We start from the raw sequence: 21,437 nt of genomic DNA, 5'->3' as shown, positions 1-21,437 counted from the left end.
AGTGTAAGCACAGTGTTGGACAGCACCTGAATATTTGAGTCTTGAATTCATGGTTTTGGATTTTAGACACGAAAATATGAACAACACGCCTTTGACACAACCTGGATATTACCGTACGTATTTAGAGACTAAATATGGACAGTGTAAGCACAGTGTTGGACAGCACCTGAATATTTGAGTCTTGAATTCATGGTTTTGGATTTTAGACACGAAAATATGAACAACACGCCTTTGACACAACTTGGATATTACCGTACGTATTTAGAGACTAAGTATGGACAGTGTACGCACACCCTGGATAGTCCTGGATGGGCTGGAAATCAGAAGCTGAATATGAATAACATATCTTGCACACGACCAGGCCTTGGATTTACAGTCCCAATATTTTATTGGTGTTTTTTTTTGTAGTACTCAAGAATATTCCACGTGTACGACGGCGACAGTCCCACTATGATTATAATATATCTTGAGGGCAACATGAAAATTATAGCCTGGGATTTTACCGGTAAGTGTAAGTAATACAGGTATCATAAACACATCGCATCTTTCTGCAATTTCTTTGGTTTCTTAATTCTTTTCATGCATTTCACGCTTTGATTTAATTAGTCTAGGCTTAAGTAATATATCTTAAACTTTCAATACAGCTCTTAGTTTTGTAGATTTATTGACAACAATAACTGCAAAACATCTGTACTTTCATGTATATGTGACTCTTCTCTGTCTAGTGTTTGTCGTTTCTTTGAACATTCGGATAGTATCCAAATATTATTGTAATGTTGCTATTATATTGGTTCTTTTACTAGTCCGTGATCAGATACTTGTGTTCATATATCAAAAGTTGAATTGTTGTCATTAATTTGATTAAACTTGTCGCTTGCCGATTTTCTTCATAATATCGTCTTTTATTTTCGTGAGTCCGTCTGCTGGTATGCAGTTAAACATCCGCTCAAAGTAACACAACCAGTTCGATGCATGATGTATAGTGTGACTTTGACGATACACTCGATAGTGAAATATTCTTGAGTACGGCGTAAAACACCAATCAAATAAATAAATAAATAAATACACTCGATAAGTGAATTACAATAAGCCCTTTTTATGACAGGTTGTTTGAGTGATCTATTATAAACTGTACACTTGTAAGTGAACTACTGAACATTCACTTTGCATTAATCTTAATCCACATATAAATTGATGCACGCAAATATTATCATGTAAACTGGTCTAAAGATAAAGTGGTTTCAGCGACGTTTTTCAACGGCTTGATATAGGTGGTATCTTTATATGACATATCCGATATCAGATGCCCATATCCGATACCAGAACTTCGAGTTAAAGAAATCAACGGATCAGATGCCCATATCCGATACCAGAACTTCGAGTTAAAGAAATCAACGGATAAGATTCTAAGCTAAAAGTAATAGTCTATGCACATGGAAATTTGGCTTTAGTCAGGTGAAACATGGACAGTTAAAAGGAACCGCCACTCAACGGCTAAAACCATAAGATTAAGCCGACCTAGCCACCAATAGAACCCGCACTTTGCATCCTAACGCGGTTACGTGCATCAGCTGTCTTCAGACGTTAGGGTAATTACAGGAATATGGTGGCAGTTTGGAGCAGACACACAAACGCTTTGACGCCTCCCTCCCTACCCGATTCCTTCTACCCTCGGGACGTCATTTGGGCGCCAAATTGGCCTATCATAGTAATGAAAATTGATTATCATTTTATGAGGTTATTAAATTTACTAATTTCATTAAATGGGTCAGACACCGATCGATTTCAGCCAAAACGTGTGTATGATTAACCCTTAGAAACCGGTAATTAGTGGCGTAAACGTTGCCTGGGAAACCGCGTGCTCATGGGCGCATTTTAAACGGTAGGAAAGCTTGTGTGCACAGTTGGCCGAAATGGTTTGATTATTCGCTTAAGATACTGGGAGAAGACAGTCCATCGAATCTCTTAGAGCTGTGTCCATTCCCTGGGCATACTCTGGAGTCTCGGCTCCAGTGTGGCAGTATTAGTCTACCTGGGGAGACCATTCTACAGAGTTGTTACGTTATCACTCGATTGGGCAGGAATCCTGAGCTATTCGACATCAGTTATCCATATGTAATCTAACACGGAGGCATTCTTCCCAAGCCAGCTGTAAAGCTTACACTGATTTATACATATGAACAAAAGCGTTCAGACAGCATATTTTTTGACGCTTTAAATATTACAAGATGTAATACCGGGAAATACAGGCAAATGTAATACAAGCAAACCTTTTGTGTGAGTTATACTCCGGAGTGCTATATTGGGATGATTAAAACTGACCCGGACAGTGGTCGAAAAAAAGTCTACATTTAATTTCTGCAAACAGTAGATTAAAATTTCATAAAATATCTTTCGTTGTATCATTAATCCAAAGTAACCACTCACCTATTGTAAATACCCAACTATATGTATATACTAAAATAACTATGTTTAACAAAGTCAGTGAAACAGCATTGAATTGTGTTACGAAAATGAAATCATAACATGTCCGGGGGTGAAGGGTGATATCATAAGCATGATTCAGTTCTTCAAGTCAGAACTTTGTCTTAGAGCAGCTGATTTTTTTCGGTTTTTTTTGGCACTGGCCTTTGCCAATCAGTTATAGGAAGAGATCCTAAATGGATTGTCTTAGTCTCAAGGTTACATTTCCAGATGGAGTCATGTCATGTATTTATTAGATTTAATTATTTGATTGATGTTTTACGCCGTACTCAAGAATAGTTCACTTATACGACAGCGGTCAGCGTTATTGTGGGAAGAAATCGGGCAGAGCCCCCGGGGAAGAATCATGTATTGCATTTCCGAATGCATTCATGAACATGGATAAATTTAGCTTAAGTACGATTTTAGACCGTTCATGATGATGAGTGAATCCATCAGTAAGCGAATGTTCCTTTGTGTGCTCGTGGGATTTGTGAAGTTTCTCCACTGCGAAATTATTGCTCGCTTGTAAGAAACAGTAAGAGACGAGTGATGCAACAGAAGTAAACGTATAAGATACAAATCTTAAACACTCAAATTTAAGGTTGTTACAACTTTATCTGACATTTGAGGCACTTTACGAATTCACTGCACACGCCAACTATTAGACACTTGACATAAATCGCGTCCACAATGTTTCACACATAACAACACAGCGGGATTTTACGTGATATTGTTTTATTTCTTTTCTTTTTTGATTTGAAGTGGAATGGATGTTGTTTTCACAGCGGGTTGACAAACTCTGGAAACCAAGGTGCATGTCAATAAAAGGACACCACGAAAGAATATATTTAGCACATTACCAGACAATAAATAAAGTAAAAATGTACAATAATAAAAACTTACATAAAATGTTTTTCATAGCTTTAATTTGTAGCATTTACTTCGGATAAAGTGTAAAACTATGCACAAGACACGAGTGAATACAGCCTCTGATAACCATTAGAATACACTGACCAAACACAACTTACCTCTGTACTATACATACATGCTAAAGTGCTCACAATTTGCTCACAATCTTTAAACAAACTTTTTCTGCTATACAAGTCTGCAAATCCCATTAATTCAGTAACTAACACTCATTGTTTGTCGATCTATGTGGTCCAGATAACCGTCTGGATCGTCTGTATTGAAGATTATTTTACTTTGTTGGATTTATTTTTAGAACATAACACGTTACCTGTATAAAAGTATTTAAGCTGATCAATATCTGATCAATTTATTTCTTTTGACTTTACAAACAATCGATCGATCTAGATAAAGCTATATAGTGTTCAAGTATTTTGGCACACAAAACTTGATTCTGGGGATTAGTTATGTTATGTTTCTGACGAGAACACAAAACGTTAGAACGGCTAAATACAGTATATGGTAATTGAAATGCAATGTGCATTTAAAGAATAAAGATCAGAAAACATACAAGTGTGAATTTGATTCAATGCAATACGAAAGGAAAGGCTTTCTTATGAGTATTCTGCCTTTTAAACAATGCATAAATCATTTCTAGATGAAGTAATAAGTTCAAATAGCCTTCAATTTTGTGTACCTTGTGGGAAGAAATTTTTTTAAAAGCTGTTCATTTACATGTTTCCCTGCTTACGTCATTACGGAGCACTGGGAATGAATCTTATTAACTCTTTGATCACTGAAGAGAATGACAGGCATTTCATGCTCGCTGAAACATTAGGCACACCTATTAGGTCATGCCACCATTCTGGGCGACCCGCTGCCGTATCCCACAGTTCAAGTGTGCACCGTGAATTGCACTGGGCCAACAACATAAGACGTAGTTACTCTACATGGAATGCGCTGATATAACAGGGTGGGAAAATTGTGGATATGTCAATATAGTATACAACAAACCCAAAATCGGTGGAATGGACACATAAATACTAAGACGGACGAATCTAAAGTGCAACAGGAATCTCTCTTGGAATGTGTTTCTCCGGTTAAACAAAATAAACTTTGACAAATGTATTTACAGGAAACAAAATCATGCACATGCCCCAGCTGGCAAGTGGAAGGAAGACTGTCATGAAATTTACCGTACACACAGTATACACCTGTATGACGTATTAATATAAACACTGTTATAATTTCCAACCTATTTCAGCTTGAGTGCACAAATAGTATGTTAGTGAGAATTTAATAACATAAGTGGAATGTTTTGACACTATTCAAGAGAGAAAAGAGGGTTTTCCAACTTTGTTGCAATACTGATGTCTGTCGCTTGGTATACTGGATGCTTGATATCAATTTGACTTAACGTTTTAAGTTACCGCCAGTAATGGAAGGCCTTTAATGATCTGACAACGCCAAGTACACGTAAACATAAGAACAGACCCTTTCCTTGCGTTTGTGTCCATTTTATACGGGACCAGCATTGGCCCGACCAAGATCTAAAATCACATGGAATTACAAAATACGTCCAAAGGAAATGCAAACAATTTACACGCCTAACCATAATAAACAAATACAAACCTATTATGTTTCCAGCATTTGCTGACTAAAATCTCCGTGGCTTATGAAATGTACTTTCTGGAAAGAAAAACTTAAACAAAAGTGCTCGTAATACTTCATGTTAGCACAAATGACAGCACGTTATCTTTTCGTCTACAATCATTGCTAATTCATTCGACGAAGGACGCGTCATTGTCTGACGTAAGATACGTCACTATGACGAATACTGTTCGTCACTATTTGTCTCTTAGGCAGGTGATAATATAGCGACCGGACATCATATATTGTTCCAACCACCAAGAGCAAACTGAATGTCACAACAGTAAATACTCTCACATACTGACTAGAATATCTTACCGCCATCTATAGGGCAGCCTGATCAGACAGGCAAAATGGCGACTGCGATGCCTGTACTGGCCTGGCAGATGGTATATTACAGATCACACCTACATGGGCTTACACAGATCGGGCAAAACCGAAGATATTTACAGATGACGTTTTACTCCATTCACGACATGAGTCTGCCTAAAAGGACTAAAATCCGAGGATGAAAATATTCACACAATCAGCCACACATAGCCGCCACACATTCCCTGACTTACACAAGACATGATCATTACTGGACCGCTAGTCTGTCCAGATCACTAGGGAAAGTACAGCCATTGTCTCCAAGTCCCGTGGCCCCTTGTGCCTCCTTCATTCTTTTCTTCTGTTTCATACGCCGGTTCTGGAACCAGATCTTCACCTGTGTCTCGTTGAGTCCCAAGGAAGCCGCGATTTCAATTCGTCGAGCACGAGTCAAATATTTATTGTAGTGGAATTCCTTCTCCAGTTCCGTTAGTTGTTTGTTAGTAAAATTTGTCCGTCCCATATTCGGTTGAGGGGCTGTGTATGTGTATTCTCCCTTCGCTGGAAAAAGCAGAAATGAAACGAATAATGTTATAGCGAATATATAAAATATAATAAAAGACTTACAGCACAGACAGCAAAACCAGAGCGGCCACGATAGTGTGATAACTGGCACATGGTCACACGTAACCGGTAAAATACTGCCTCTTGTCAACCTGTCTTAGGGTTTTATTCTCACTATTCACGTAAATGATTCAACAGTAGCCAACTACACATCAATGACCTCATGACTTTAGCACAAATAGGTAAAAAATATACAGTGATGTTACTTGCAGTTTATTAGACGCCATTAGTCTACAATATACAAAAACATTCCTCCCACCAAAATGCTGGCCGCTGTCATATAAGTGAAATATTCTTGAGTGCGGCGTAAAACACCAATCAAATAAATAAAGAAGAAAAAAACCCACAAAAATAACATTTAAACAATGCAAAGTGACTATAAAAGACTAATAGGACACACACATACAGTAACTGAAACGATAGAATTTCACAAAGGAGCACCATAGATTTTGTCCTTCAATTAAGCAGTATATTAATTAAACACTTTCGCTGCATTTGATTAAAGTTGCAGTTATGATAAGCAAATACATGTTTTGCATATCTTTATAGTGAAAACCTTTCTTGTCTAAAATCAGTCGGGCAAAAGCTGCGTGACCATTTCTGTTCTATCGACAGCGATTCGACGGCAAATCGACTACGTAATACTGAGACCAGGAAAGTACGGTTTATCTAGCTTGGACTCGAGTCGCCATTAGACGGGTACCCTATTTCTTCTATCAACATACTTTTAGGAATGTTAGATCGTTCTTTGTCATGTTAATGAGGCTTTTGTGAAATAGTTAACATGCTTTATGACTGAATGGACAGCATACTGCTGAAACATATCTCTTAAAATACCAGTATGGCACACTTAAGATCAAGCTCACACATTCTTTATTTTTCTAAACAGCTACTGACTTCAGGTGTAATGCATACGTTGTGAAGGCTGATTGACATCCTGTACGCGGTTTTCTTCTAGTGTGTATTTTCGCTGATTTCACGTCTGGAAGATGCTCAAGGGGTCCACACGGCGCCGGCTGCTGTCCTCGACGAGTTAAGAATGCTTGTCAGGTACACGTACATAGGTAATGTATTCTTCCCTCTATCGCTTGAGGAAAACTGACATTTTGACCTGGCATTGTAAATCAGCGGTGTCAAAGATGTTACCAAACGATAATGTTCGGTGGATAGCTGTTTTTTCGTTGACTGATTTGCCGACTATTGCTATCTCTAAGCCGTATTGTTCGAGGCAAGAGCATGTTTAATATTGTCGGCATGACTGACACCTACGTTCAACAGTTGTTGGCTTGTCCATGCGCCATTGCTTTCCCTGACGAACTGCTTCAGGAGAGTTATTAATCAACCTGAGTGATGGGCTCGGTCGCCGTGGCTGTTTTAGCTGACGTACACATAAATATCACTATATCTATAAGCAAACCTTGCTCCATACCAAGAAACTCGAGTAACGATTGTCTCCCATGTTTTACGACTAACAGTATATGAACCTTTCTGCGTTAAAAAGATCGGATGTAGACAGAAATTTTCTTTACGAGCACTCCCATGGATTTTACTTACATTCCTATATTTTTCCTGCAAAATACAGCGCTTGTCGCCACACAGGCACCTCAGACGTTCATGTGCATGCAGATCATACATAACAACACCAAAATGATTGATATTTAAAATTAAGGTTAATCGAAAATAAATTTAAAATTATTCAACGAAGTTAATTTCGCCATGTCTCATCTACGAAGGAAACCTATGAAACTGGGTCACCTCTTTTATTGTCAGAGCATATCTGGCTAGACGATACGGCATCACTTTCCTTCAAAGAGGATCAATATTGTAGCCAGACGCAAAACTGATTTAAATTTTGTACACTCTTTCAAACTGGGCATTGAATTAATTAACATTAATTTGTAATCAATCACTTGAAGCCATGCGATCTGCGTTAGCGTAAACAATGCCACACACGCGATCGCGCGCCTTGAGGCATGCGCACCCACTGTGGGAGGCCAGGCCCCCAGACAAGCGCGGTACGATTTTCTCAACATTGTACGAGACAGTCGTCGTCTGCCTCATCCATTTTCGGCTGACATATTTTCCCGCTAAAACGATTGGCTTTTCACGATATGTTCCACACACACATAGACAAATGTTTCGTCTAATGTGATAGAGTACATCGCCGTGCTGATGGATTAGATGCGCGCGCACCCGATGACCTCTTTCCCCTTGAAAATGATGAAAAGTTCCGCAACATGAATATTATTGGTTATTACGTAACGCGGTCGGAAATCGGATTTTAAATTTTCTGCTGCCTGTTGTATGTAGCCTTGCTACGTCGTACGTGGAATTTGTAGGAGAAAATAGGACACGAAAAATAAGTGCAAAATGTCTAGGATATGATTCACCAATTCATCCTTACTTTTTACTATTACGAAAAGACTTGCATGGGCTGTAGATTTGTAAAACGTAACTCTTGAAATATATACATAAATAAAGCTGTGCTACAATCAATGTTTTGATTGCAGATTTGATTGCAGAGAGAAGATTGCAGATTTTAGACATGTATAAGTAAAGCATGGCTTCATTCTGACGTATAAAGAGAGATACACGCTTCTGTTCGGCATTAGGTTGGGGAATCTCTAGAGAGCCTTTTCGGGGTTTAACGAAAACCTCTCTGTAGTTTCGTGCAATTAATATTCAACTTAACTTTGCGGCAATTCATCATTGCCAATAATTTCAGAGGGAGTCGGAATTCTAGCCTGGGAATAGCCTGCGCCGTGCACCTTCTGGAGACGGCTGATCCTAGGAGCCGTCAGCGAGTGGCGCGGAGGCCGTCTTTAAAGCCATCAGCATTCATCTAGCGCTAATACACGGCTTCGTATACTTCCCGACAATCTTGATTTCCGCCGAGTGGCGTTTACGCTCTGGCAGGAAAATGTAAAACTCTAGAAACAATAATGGATTGCCGCCTTGCATGTCGGTGATAATTGCCAATATTACACGTGAACCAAAATAACAAGTAAAAAATAGCCGTAGAAATTTCTTCGAGAATTTAAGTGTTTTCCCTGTCAGAGTTCAATGCGTCAGGAGAAGAACATGACCTTGCTTTTCAACTGGTCACGTGATTTCTTGATGTCACTGATGAGTTGAGGCAAACCTCAACAACGACATGACTTCAAGAGTGAATGCAAAATTTCATGTGGCTTTATGTATTGGATATGGACACAATAAGAAAGTCCAAAACGAATCATCGTTTTGACTTATGCGACCATTTTTGCTGTTGTTTTTTTTCATCGCGGTTGAAGTTATAACGTATTGTCTTACTATATCCAAGAAGAGGGAAGCTAATTTTGCCAAAGCGATTGAACTTTGACATTACAACTCGCCAAAATAGAGAATACCCGCTGGCGTGAATTTCCATAACGAGTATGCCGTTGCATCCAACCTAACACCCATGGAAGATATTTCCATCAAGTGTCTTCAGGTCACTTTTGAAGGAAGACAGTTTTGAGAAGAAACTTCTGACTATCATGCAGCTGGGGTTTAAAATCGATTGGGTTGTGTTTAACACAGTAATCAGTGTCGAGACGATGTAGAGTTCGGGTAATTAACAAGGCGCTTGTTTTACACGCTGTACCATTCTCTAGGGTCTTGCTTAACTCTGGTCACCGGGTATATGCAGGACGCTACCCAAGGGAACAGACAATGCCGCTTTGGGATTTCCTAAGAGAAGAGGAGTGGCAGTGTTCTCTAACACTACTACTTTGTTCGTTCTGACTCATAAACTAAAACATATTTAGGCCTTCTCTATTATTTGTTCTTTTTAAGATGAAGGCGTAATCAAACACTGAACATTCACGAAGAAACATAGTCTAAAAAAGTCCGTAATTAAACGTACTGGGTTTGATTTAGAAAGAACTCTGTACAAAGCACAAGTTTAGAACAAAAACAGACCAAGATAGATCCTTCAGAGGTTTTGTGGGCCTTGAACGACCATGTCACCCCCGCTTTATTTAGCGGCATGAATCTGCATGGGAGGGTAAATGTTGCGTTGAGAAGCGTTGCCATCGTTGTTGCCAGGGCGATAAAGGGGGCTTTATAACCTCGTTGTAATGGCCACGGTGACAGATACTCCGTCTGGTTGATTTATGTATGCTTTTTAAAAAATTACTGGAGTTGGTTTCGCATTATTTTAGGCGATTATGAACGGTTAGTCAGGCTGAAGGGGAAGACTGGGATGAGACTGTCCCATTCGGGAGGGTAGTGTGACGGTATGATATTACGCAGCTGATTGGCCCCTGAATGAGAAAGTCTTAATGCGTCTAATCATGTGTGGAGATTGATCCTCTCTTGGATCCTCTTTGCTTAGGAGAACTCAGAAAAATAACCTCACCAAGATGATGTTTAATTCTAGGCTTAATTCGACCTATTTCAACTAATCAAAATTTATGTGACTTTTATTGCCATGCAGCGCATTTTCACGTCCGTTCCCGCCAATATTTGGAAGACATGTCACGAAGTTTACTTCTGTGCCTCTAATACATCAAATATTTCTTCTTCCGATAAACTGGTCTGGTGTATAAATTGCACGAAGGCAACCTTTTTTCTTGTAATGCTGCAGCGTTTAACTTTTAATGAGTAGAACGAAGAACCACTGCCCGGTCACCACCATAATAAGCCCTACTGACAATAAAGGCTGTGGAGGACCCGACTTTGGTGGTGGACACCACTCTAATTAAGACGCCTTTTAAATAAAAATGAGGTTAACGGACAATGACTTCATACTATTTTAGGACGCATTGAGGTCTGCTCCGTGGCAAACCATCAGAAAAAAGGTCATGTGACATGTGCATACGCTGTTTTAACAGACATCTGATCCTTATAAAAATGTGTAAAACCAAACTGAAAGGATTTCTGAGAGCTGCCATGGAAACTTTCAGGGTCGGTTTCCCCGGGGATATTCGAGTCATTTCCAAACAATTGAACAAATGGGCATATTGGCGAGAAGAAAGCTATGGTTCAGCAAATAACATTTTATGTCACTTTTCGGAGATTTGTTTTCCCCTGGCGACATTAATATGTCAAAGCCGCGCTTCGTTCGGTGTGTTTTATGACACGAGTCGTAGACCTTTTCATCTCCGATTACATAACACTAAAACATCTTTGCCTTTAAGCATATGGTGACGAAATGTAATTCACGCATGAAAAATCTGGTTCTATATAAAAAATGATACGAGCGGCATCCGGAGTAATTGTCAAAACAAGCCAGGATACGACCGTCTAACTTCCACATGCATTAGAAAACGGGACACGAAATGGGTACATCTTGTTTGATTGCAAAGTAATGTTCACTGAATCTGACCAATTACTTCACAGAACAAAGTTATTACTTGCAGCTTCCGCGCTTTCGTAAGCTCAGTTTAAACAAAATGCAGAGATCACTCAAATCCTTCGAAATAAGAACTTCTTATAATTTGCTCGTGATTGCAAATTGGACAACAGATGTCTTCAAAAGCTCGACTGAAAGCCATTTCTCGCTTTTCAGACTCATATATGCGTTAACTGAGCTCGGCACTTAGACAAATGGCATAGATCGAATGGATATCAATCTCACTAGTATTCACAGGATGAAACTTGCTTAATGTACAGAAAATTTCATTTCTTTGGTTTTATCTTATGGAAATACACCCCAATGTTGTCATTTCTTGATGGAGAGAGATGCGTGAACCATTACTCAAATAATTTGTCATGATGACAAAATCCAATCCAAGAAAAATGCCGTGAAAAATGGTCTCAGACAAAGCAAAGGCTATTAATGGTTAAGGCTAAAATCGGCAAGCTCCAGAACAAGTACAAATCTTCTTAGTTATTCCAGGTCGATTAATATTACTTAAAGCTTAAAGAACTAGCTGTCAACAAATATCCGAACAGCTTGGAATTGGATGTCATCGCTGAAACCAAAAGTGGATCGCCACCCCTTTCCCTTAGTTTAATTAAAACCTCAGACAGTTCTAAAGTTGCTTGCTGTCAGCGTAACATATCTGTACACTGCATAGAATTTATCTTTGTACATGACGGGTTTTATCTTTCTACAATTCAATGTAAAAAGCTTTCTAATGAGCGCCTTTCAAGCACATACCTAAAGTTGATAAAACAATGAAAGTGGAGAAAGACGGATCGAGGGGTCCCAAAGAAATAGAGATGAATGTGATGGGACGTACAGGAAAACTGCTCTTAGGAACTCATTTGGTGAGATTAGAAACCATTACAGAGAAGAAATAAAAAGTCTCTTGGACAAGCTACAGTGGTTTGTAACACGCTATATTGAACGAGCGGCTTCTTTAAGCGAATACTTAGAGACTGGCACGGGATGGGCATCTGGGACCTTAAATTGAACACGAATTTGTCCTGTATTAAAACTTTCTTTGTCTGTTTAATTTATTGATGGTGTGATTGCAAAATAGGTTTGAAAACAGTTTCTGGCTCGGAGTACATCGTCAGTAGACGATGATTCATGAGTTGTTTTTCTTTGAGAATTTATAGACTTTGGTAAGAAATCTTTGGCAGTTTATTTTTCAATCAGTCAAGACACTAAATGACTTTCCACTCCGTTGACATACAGTAATATGTGGAGGTTTACTTTTTGTCTGCTGAATCCATGTACGGTTCCCATCGAATTGGAACGCATGCCATGCAGTGTCCATGTTGCACAATCGTCGTGTTAACACCATGTTGAATTTCGCCATGTTGATATTACCATACAATGATTGATTCTGCATTTCTAAGAGAGATTTAAAGAATAACTCCCCTGATAAAACAGGGACAATACAGCCACAGAAGAAAGAAGGTTCCAACGTCGAGTGTAATTATGAGGCGCACGATTATACCTTTTCGTTAAGATTTTCTTTTGCGGCTTCAAGGGAAACTTTAACGAAACGCAATAATGAAAGAAAACCAAAGCTTATTAGGAACAGAATAATAAGTGTTTGTAATCACAATGCGGTTCAATTCAACGGCTGTATTGTCATATTATCAGGAGCAAATCTAATTCTTTAATTGGTGGGTTTCTGGATTCTATTGCTTTTGCCATTACATGCGGTGTTACTGTTAGGGACGTGAGAAAGCGGATCTGGTCGTTGATATTGAGCAGTGCCCCTCCAAGCGGCCTTTCACAAGTGAGCCCGCCCTTAGCTGCGCAGGTGTGTAAACTCATCTGGTTGGGCTCGTGCCGACCAGACCCAAAGCAGCAGGGCAACTCCACTCCCTGAACTGGACCGACCAGAAGACGGTGAAAAGGTGACAATGTAATTTGAAAACAATGTCGCCAGTGTGTTATTGATTGGTGGTGAGTCTACAGCCTGCGACAGCCCGGGTGTCAAGAAGAGTCAAAGAAAAACGTTATAATTACGGCAAGACAGATTGCTTCTGCTCTGGGTGCTAGTGATGGATTCCTCTCCGAATTTCTAGAGAAAGCTGTTGGCTAATAAAGCTGGAGCAAACGTATGAACATATTGGTCGAGGAACAATAGTCTCTATGTAGTATGGTTAGCAACGTGGTTACCTTGGCTACAGACGTGAGAGCGTCCATACGATTATGTTAACGCTCTTGATTACACACAGATATTATTGCCTATACTGCAAAATATCCACACTGAACAATAACTGTTTGTCAAGAAAGTCTTTCGTTCGCAGATGGCGTATAATGGAGCTATGTAACCGTTCAGAATTGAATCTCCTGTATCTGCGGGCGTGCAATTGGACAGGAACAACACAAAAGACAAATATAAGTAAAACCAGACGTATTTTCTTGACAAAGTGTATGTTTGGGCTTTGAGGGCTCTGAGGCTCTGAAATGTCAGTTTGCTGGGTTTCTCCTCTTTTATCAAAACGCGGAATTGTCCAGACCATGAATTCACCTACAAATACATGGTTTAGATTCAAAATTATATTTCTCTCATATTCAAGAGATCAATCTCTTTGAAAATGATACAGAAATGCTTTTATGAACAATTTATTAAGTAGAAAAATTAAGAAGTAAATATCATTTTTACACGTGATAATTTGACTATATATGTTTAACTATACATGCAGTTGCAAATGTAAAAAAGCGACCTTTTGCGCCTACATTTCAGAAGACGTTTGATTGTCCATATTATAGAATAACTTGATATACTGTAACCTTTGTAAAGTAGTTAGTACATTGTAATGCTGTTATCTGGTTTGCGTGTGCGTATTACATGCTCTTATAATTCCATACAGGGAGAAAACTGAATTGATGCAGGGACAGTCAGCATCCAACAAGAAGGACGCAAAGTACAGTCATGTCATGTAGAGGCCAGCAAACAATGTATGATGGGGAAGATTTCAGGCTGGAAAGTATCATGTACTTTTATGTGTTATGTCAGCGATGGGAGTTACAGATAACGCGTATTTAACAGGGTATATCCAACAGGAAAAACACTCTTTTGGCCGGCATGCAGCCCCAGACGGCCGGAAATGTAAACGCCACACGTAGTCCGGAGCACGCCAGTCATAATGTATTGTCATATATAGGTGATATCAAGCTACCGATTCATCTTACTCTGGGAGCACCCATTGCGCTGGCAATTGACTTCGCGTTTCTGTTGGAGAGTACATCGTGTGAAAACCAATGGATCGTTTGTATCTGTCGGGTTTCCTGGTGATGTATCACATAGCTTATGTAGACATTAGGGCTTCTCTGCTTTGAAGATGGCTGCTATTACACTTAGAGACACCTTGTAGTTACTTACACTAATCACTGGATAAAAGCCGCGTGCCAGTGGTTAAGTAAAGGTGAGGAGAAAAATGACATTAATTGTGGAGATGCTTTCTCTTTGAGCCGGACTTTGCCAGGTTACATGACAAGGTCCTGAACTGTTGCTTAAGGAAAGCTCGTGGAGCACTTCTAAAAACAATGAGTGCTGCTTAACGTAGATGACTTGCTATCGAGGCCATGTTGGATCTCTACCCAGTTCATTGCAAATGGTGAAAGGTACACTCCGAGAGAAATGACCGTTTCAGAGATCCAACATGGCCGCCATTCGCACACAGTTTTTGTTCAGTGGTTCATTATTATCTTTACATCACAGGACGTGTAGGCTATAACCGGGCATGGTATGGCAAGTCTCCCATACAACGCCTCTGTGTGAAGATGACTTACCAAAGCAGAATATAAATTTAATGATTGGAGTCTTTTGATGGTGGAATTTAAAAGACATTTCCTCGACTCTTGAACACACCACACGTTCTTCAAGACTGTTTCATGAGTTTTAGTCAGACGTCAATACATCGTTCTATTCAACACTGTGGTTTTTAGCCAAATGAAGCTAAAAGTGAAATTTTCACGTCATTTTGAGGGGGACTGATTCATTGCGTGTCCTGCACACGGTATATCGTTGTGATAAATAATGTTTGGTTCTGTTTGTAGAAAAGTTGAAAACATCGAATCTGGGCACATTATATAACCATCCATGTAGAGGTACTACTGATATCGTGCTAGTCAAACAATGCCTTTCTGAATAATTAATACGGTAATGAGAGCAAAGTTTTGCGTCTGTGACACGTATAGACTCATAGAGATGCTGGCAAGTATGTCTGTCCGCAGACGATTCCACACAAGTTTCGGTACTTTCGTTTGTCGATGCGTGTTCATCGATCTGGCAGACATTTTACCTGGTTAAGTAAAAGTTCCTCGGTTAGGCAGGTGGTTCCAGCTTACATTCTGACATATAGCACTATAAGTCTATGTTCACAAAGATATTGTATCTGAGCTTCTATTACACTTTCTAAATTAATGATAACAAAACACATTTGTTTAGTGTGGTTCCTTTACAATTTAGATCTGGTCACCAACAAAGTTAAACTCTTGGATTACTAAAGCAACAAACAAGCTTTGCATGCAAAATATTGATATTCTCAGGAAATAATAAACGCAGGAGAAACAGAAATACTCCGAATACCGATTCCACAAAGCAAAAATTTAAACCCTGGTCAAAATGGTTGGCAATAAAATTTTGACATATTTGCTTTAAGACATTTATGAAGACGTTTATTTCATATCCAAAGGCCCGAATTAACGTCTAAACCGTATATCAAATCCGACTAATATTAGAGATGGTCCTGTGCGTGAAGACGGCCCATAGTGCTTATACCACCATTTTGCTTTTCCATTTATATACAGCTTTATGGGTTTATTGGAGGTTTGATGTAAACACAGACAGACACCTCTCCAGGTCCTTAGCTTTGATTTCACTTATAATAATGATTACAGTCGTACATCAAGAGCTAATTAAACTGATTATGCTCTAATGACGTATAATGCAAGGTAAATTGGTTGCATTAGAACCGCGGGGCATATCAATTACTAATGCACATCCTCTAGATAGACTGTCAGAAAGTGTCTATCTTGATCGCACCGGAGATCTTAACTATCAATATTTCAGGTGGAGATCAGCCCTTTTATTATTCGACTCTGCTCTCATTTATTATTTAGCTGACGGAAAATCATCTGCAGGCAATGTTTCGGATAAGGCTTGGACTCGCCATTACAGTGGTTAGTCTGCATATATATGAACTATAAGCTCCATTGATTCAACAAATCAGCTCTCACTATATAGTGATTTGTTTAACTTAACGGCTGCAAGGTGTGTCTATATATTCTAATATGTTGATGTAGTCATCAAATCAAGATTTTAATCCACACTACCGTCATATAAATATTATGCCGATGCATAGGCCTACATTATCTTTGTGTGCGTGTCATCTTTCATTGAACTTTAGCCTTGTGTACAATGACATTGTTACCGAGTACATGGGACAATTGTTGTATTCCGCAGTCAGTGTGTTGCACATGGAAAAGTAGTAACAAAAGGATATGAATCTTAAAAGTCCTAGTTACACACATACATAAAACAAGGTCGTGCCGACTTCATGCCAAGAGCTGCTGTTCCCGGGGGCAAAAAATATGCCCACGATATAGCAAAAAAAAATCTAATGCGTAATTCTTTGGTAGTTGATCCAAGTTACACGCCACCATGCAGAAAACGCCGACGAGGATGTTATAAGTGGTTGAAGGGGAGATTTAGAATGCAAACTACACACACGGTACCTGATCAGAATGCCAGTCATATCTTCCAGGTCCACATGGATTACTACAGCAGCTATCAATGAATCAAGGTGTCGTGGGAAAGGCTGGTGAACAATAGTTATTCAGATCAATCGATTCAGAAACATATCTTTAATGACGACGATGTAATCGCTTATCTGCCATACATAACAGACGGTACTGTCAGTTTCGTTCTTAACACACTTAAGAAATTAAACGGGCAAGGAAATATGAACATTTGAATTTTAAAACCGAATATAAGCTAAAGTATTATGCTCCTGTTTGCATGTCAGCAGGAAGAATATAGTGATGTATCTAATGAATTACCACAGCCTCTACTTTTTTCAAAGTGACAAACACTAAGATTTCACTGCTTACAAAAGTGATTTTTACAGAAAAAATATAAATAAGGCAAGTGTAGATAATAAATAACGGTTCTAATCAATGACGAGTGTTCTTCACACGTTCGAATTATAGTAGGCAATGTTTGCATTTCACACTGGAAAATAGTGACTTTCAACCCACACAAAAATAAACCACTGTTGTGTAATAGACGTGTACGTGTATATTATAATTATAGTGTAAACACAAAGTGTAGATAATTATGTTAGCATTACAAACGGTTTGTCCCGTAAAGATTATTCACTGTACCTCCAACCGCCACAACAGCACACACATAGCCTGAGACATTCGACAATTTAACTGCAACAGATCTGGATCACTTTGTAAATAATTAAAGAGCCAATTTCTAGTGACGTTAAAAGAGTTCTACTGGGAAGGACTTGAATCCGAGGCTTTCCTTCTTAAAGAGAAAGCTTCACCGAGAGAAGCTTCTGTTCAACGACCTTTTACTTGTTAGGCCTGCGGGTTGAGGGGGATAATTCGTAGCCAATAACAATTCATTTTATTGCCAGACAAATTGAATTTGTGCTTCAATTGAAACAAATGTTGTTTTTATTGGCCATACCTGTCAGAGCAATACTCCTAGAGTGGAGATGTTTTTATTTAACCTCTGAGTGACGTAGTTCATTTTATACGTAACAAAGGGTGGGTTGTGTGGGTTACCCCCTTTCCCCGGCCCCGGGGGCGCTTGCAGTTCACATCATGCGGCTTGTCATTGCTAACTCCCTGGGGTTAAACAACAAGGCCGTCACAAAGTCTACTACTATTGAATTGTGCATGAGATGCGGGAAAGGCTGGAATTAAACATTGAAAAGGCTCTCGAACAAGAGTATGGTGTCCACAACGAGCCAACAACGCCGCAGGTAGGACGCGTGCGCAAATCTACAGAGTAACAAAACTACATCCAGATGGCCAATTTGTATAAGCTAAAAAAATCAACGCTACTAGACTGCCCGGTGCGTGTTAAAATACATAAGCCTTGGACACTCTTTGAAATAACGGTATTAAAGCATTCTATGCAAACCAATATTACAGCCATCGAATTTTATTGATATTAAGTGATAAGCTATATAACAGTACTTAACCACCTTTCTTGTGGCGATGATTACAAAATGTGTGCAATCAAACAAAGAGCATGGATACTTTCAACCATATATTTCGTTTCCTTCACTGGACATAAGGCTTATTCCAGGAAAAAAACACGGAAAGGATACATATATATATATATATATATATATATATATATATATATATATATATATATATATATATATATATATATATATATATATATATATATATATATTATAGCTTTAGGACGATATTTCATCAGAAATACGTACATGAGAAGTTAAATAAAAATATTGAGTGCACACAATATGTTTCAAACTTCGACGATTTCCCTGATTAGTCGAGCAGGTGGAAAGGACATGCTGATTGATACCTGACATCTGTAACATACTCCTCTATAAATGTTGAAAGTAAAATTCTGTGTTCTACGGAGGCAACAACGAAGCACCTGCATGGAGTCTATACCGGTGCATCCTTCAAGCGGTAACAATGATCTAACTGTTAAATCAATATGTTCACTAAGTGTAGATGGCCCCACTGCGACCTGGAACTATCTGGATGGAAACACTGGTCGATAATTATTGCCTGCTTCAGAAGGATAAAGAAACTTCCGTTATTGGATACAAACCAGTGTAGATATACGCCACTGCAGGACGCCAAACGGGAACTGACCGCCAACATGTATGTCCACTTTTGTTAAACAATGTCTGCCATTAAATCTTGCTTAGGAAGCCTCTTTAATTAGAGCACTAGATTGACACACGGCGACCATCTACACAAAACAACCGATGGGAAGTGTGTGTATGATATCTGATGGGTTTATAATTGCCAACACTCCATGTCAAGTGCGCGTGCTAATGGCTTGAGGAGTTTTCTTTAAGTTCCGATTTGCTTGGAAATCATGCGAAAAGCCCAGTGTCACAGCGAGGTGTCTGACTGCATGATAGGTGGGCATGGGGAGAATGACACGGCCAAGGAACTAAACCACGATCACAGATCTTATCTGTACGGGTTTATTTTCCACTCGGATCTTGACCGGATAAATAACTGTTCCGGTTGACATGAAAATGCTCTGTGGTATAATTACACATGTTTGTAGATGAACGTTTGCTACCACATTCGCACATGCAGCGTTCCCTGACACAGGACTGACTTTGAAGACGGTTTAGCCATCAGATACCATGTTGTTATTTGTTAAAGGTCTCCAAACAAATTATCCATTTTCTCTGATCCCGCTGGTCTTCACTGTTTCGCGACAGTTCCTGCCTTCGCTTGAAGCCGCAACAGCTCAGCGGGATCGTTCTGCAGCGGTGGACGTTTTGCAGCCTATGAGTGTGCAGGTTCCACACTTGACGCAACTTTTCTCTACTCCGCTTATTTCCAAACCTTGTTTTGCTCTTGTAAATTAACAAATGACTCCAACAGATTTGAAATGATCCTATTTTTGCAGCTCTGCCGTGAGAGGAGATGTCCCGTGATAACGATTGGAACAGGGCTGGTGTCTTCCGCCGACAGATGGACGTCTGACCGGGACTCAATGATGGATGGTCCATGTCTTGACACTAATAACGTCCCACAGCCAAAAAAAAAAAAAAAAAAAAAAAGGACAAAAAGGGTCGCCAAGAAGCCCAGTGTAGCTGGACTAATTCAGGATGCAAGAGTTTACAAGGCAATATGAAAATACAGGAATAATGCTAATGTTTGGTTCCAGGGCGAACGCCGTCTGCGAGAACCGAAAAGAGCGTCAGAGAGTGAGTGCGTGCTTGGGGTTTAACGTCGTACTCAACAATGTTTCAGTCATATGACGACGAAGCGTCAGAGACAAAGAACTGTTCGAAGCATGCCAGACCATTGTAACACTTTTCTAACTCAACCACAGTGCCACGATACATCATTATTCGAGTAAATGTGAAATGCGAAAAAAAAAACCCAGCTTTATTGTGGCACGAACTGTTGCAGCCATTGGAGGAAATATATCGGTTTCTAACTTATCTAAGCATATCACCTCTTCTCGTGTGAAAAGTCACTTTCGTGCTCACTGCCAAAATGTCACACAGACTTACACCTAATACATACTCCATCGACATGGCCTAGAAACATATTGCGTGAGCTCCACATCATATTTTCAGAAAAAAAGGTGAAGATATTTACTGGCCTTTATATCGTACATAATACTGTATGCCTTTGCTTCAGAATTTATCTAACGCTTGCGTTAGAATGTTAATCTATCATTGCAACCACTGGGACCGCATATAAACTAGAATGTTCATCTATTATTGCAACCACCGGGATCGCATATAAAATAGAATGTTCATCCATTTTTTGCAACCACTGGGACCGCATATAAGTTAGGGTGTTCATCTATCATTGCAGCCACTAGGACCCGCATATAACCTAGAATGTTCATCTATCATTGCAACCACCAGGACAGCATATAAGTTAGAGTGTTCACCTATCATTGCAGCCATCAGGACCCGCATATAACCTAGAATGTTCATCTATCATCGTAACCACCGGGACCGCATATAAGTTAGAGTGTTCACCTATCATTGCAGCCACTAAGACCCGCATATAACATAGAATGTCCATCTATCATTGCAACACTAGAACCGCATATAAACTAGAATGTTCATCTATCACTGCAACCACCGGGACCGCATATAAGATAGAATGTTCATCCATTTTTGCAACCACTGAAACCGCATATAAGCTAGAGTGTTCATTTACTAGTGCCAAAACTGGGCCCTATTTACACCGAGATATTCACACAAAATAGATGTAAATGTTTTCTCGGCTTGTCGTTTTCCTGATGTATATGTAGGCGCGTCTTGTCTTCATACATTAATATAACTGTCGATAAAGAAAAGCGGTTAAAAAAACACCCTGGCGAATTCCTCTT

The 21,437-nt window shown here is 39.4% G+C and overlaps 1 protein-coding gene across 1 annotated transcript in view; it reads right to left on the bottom strand.

The window, feature by feature from the left end:
- Positions 1-3,194: 3,194 nt before the first annotated feature.
- The window catches only part of LOC135477982 (homeobox protein Hox-A6), a 32,272-nt gene continuing 14,029 nt past the window's right edge, over positions 3,195-21,437 (bottom strand). Inside the window, exon 2 of the mRNA XM_064758221.1 lies at positions 3,195-5,892. Within this exon, the coding sequence (XP_064614291.1) occupies positions 5,600-5,892 (293 nt within the window). The 3' untranslated portion in view covers positions 3,195-5,599. The remainder of the gene's footprint in view (positions 5,893-21,437) is intronic.

This window comes from Liolophura sinensis, chromosome 1, assembly GCF_032854445.1.
Source record: "Liolophura sinensis isolate JHLJ2023 chromosome 1, CUHK_Ljap_v2, whole genome shotgun sequence".
NCBI lineage: Eukaryota > Metazoa > Mollusca > Polyplacophora > Chitonida > Chitonidae > Liolophura > Liolophura sinensis.
Note: the sequence above shows the minus strand (reverse complement) of the source record. Positions and strands in the feature narration are given on the sequence as shown.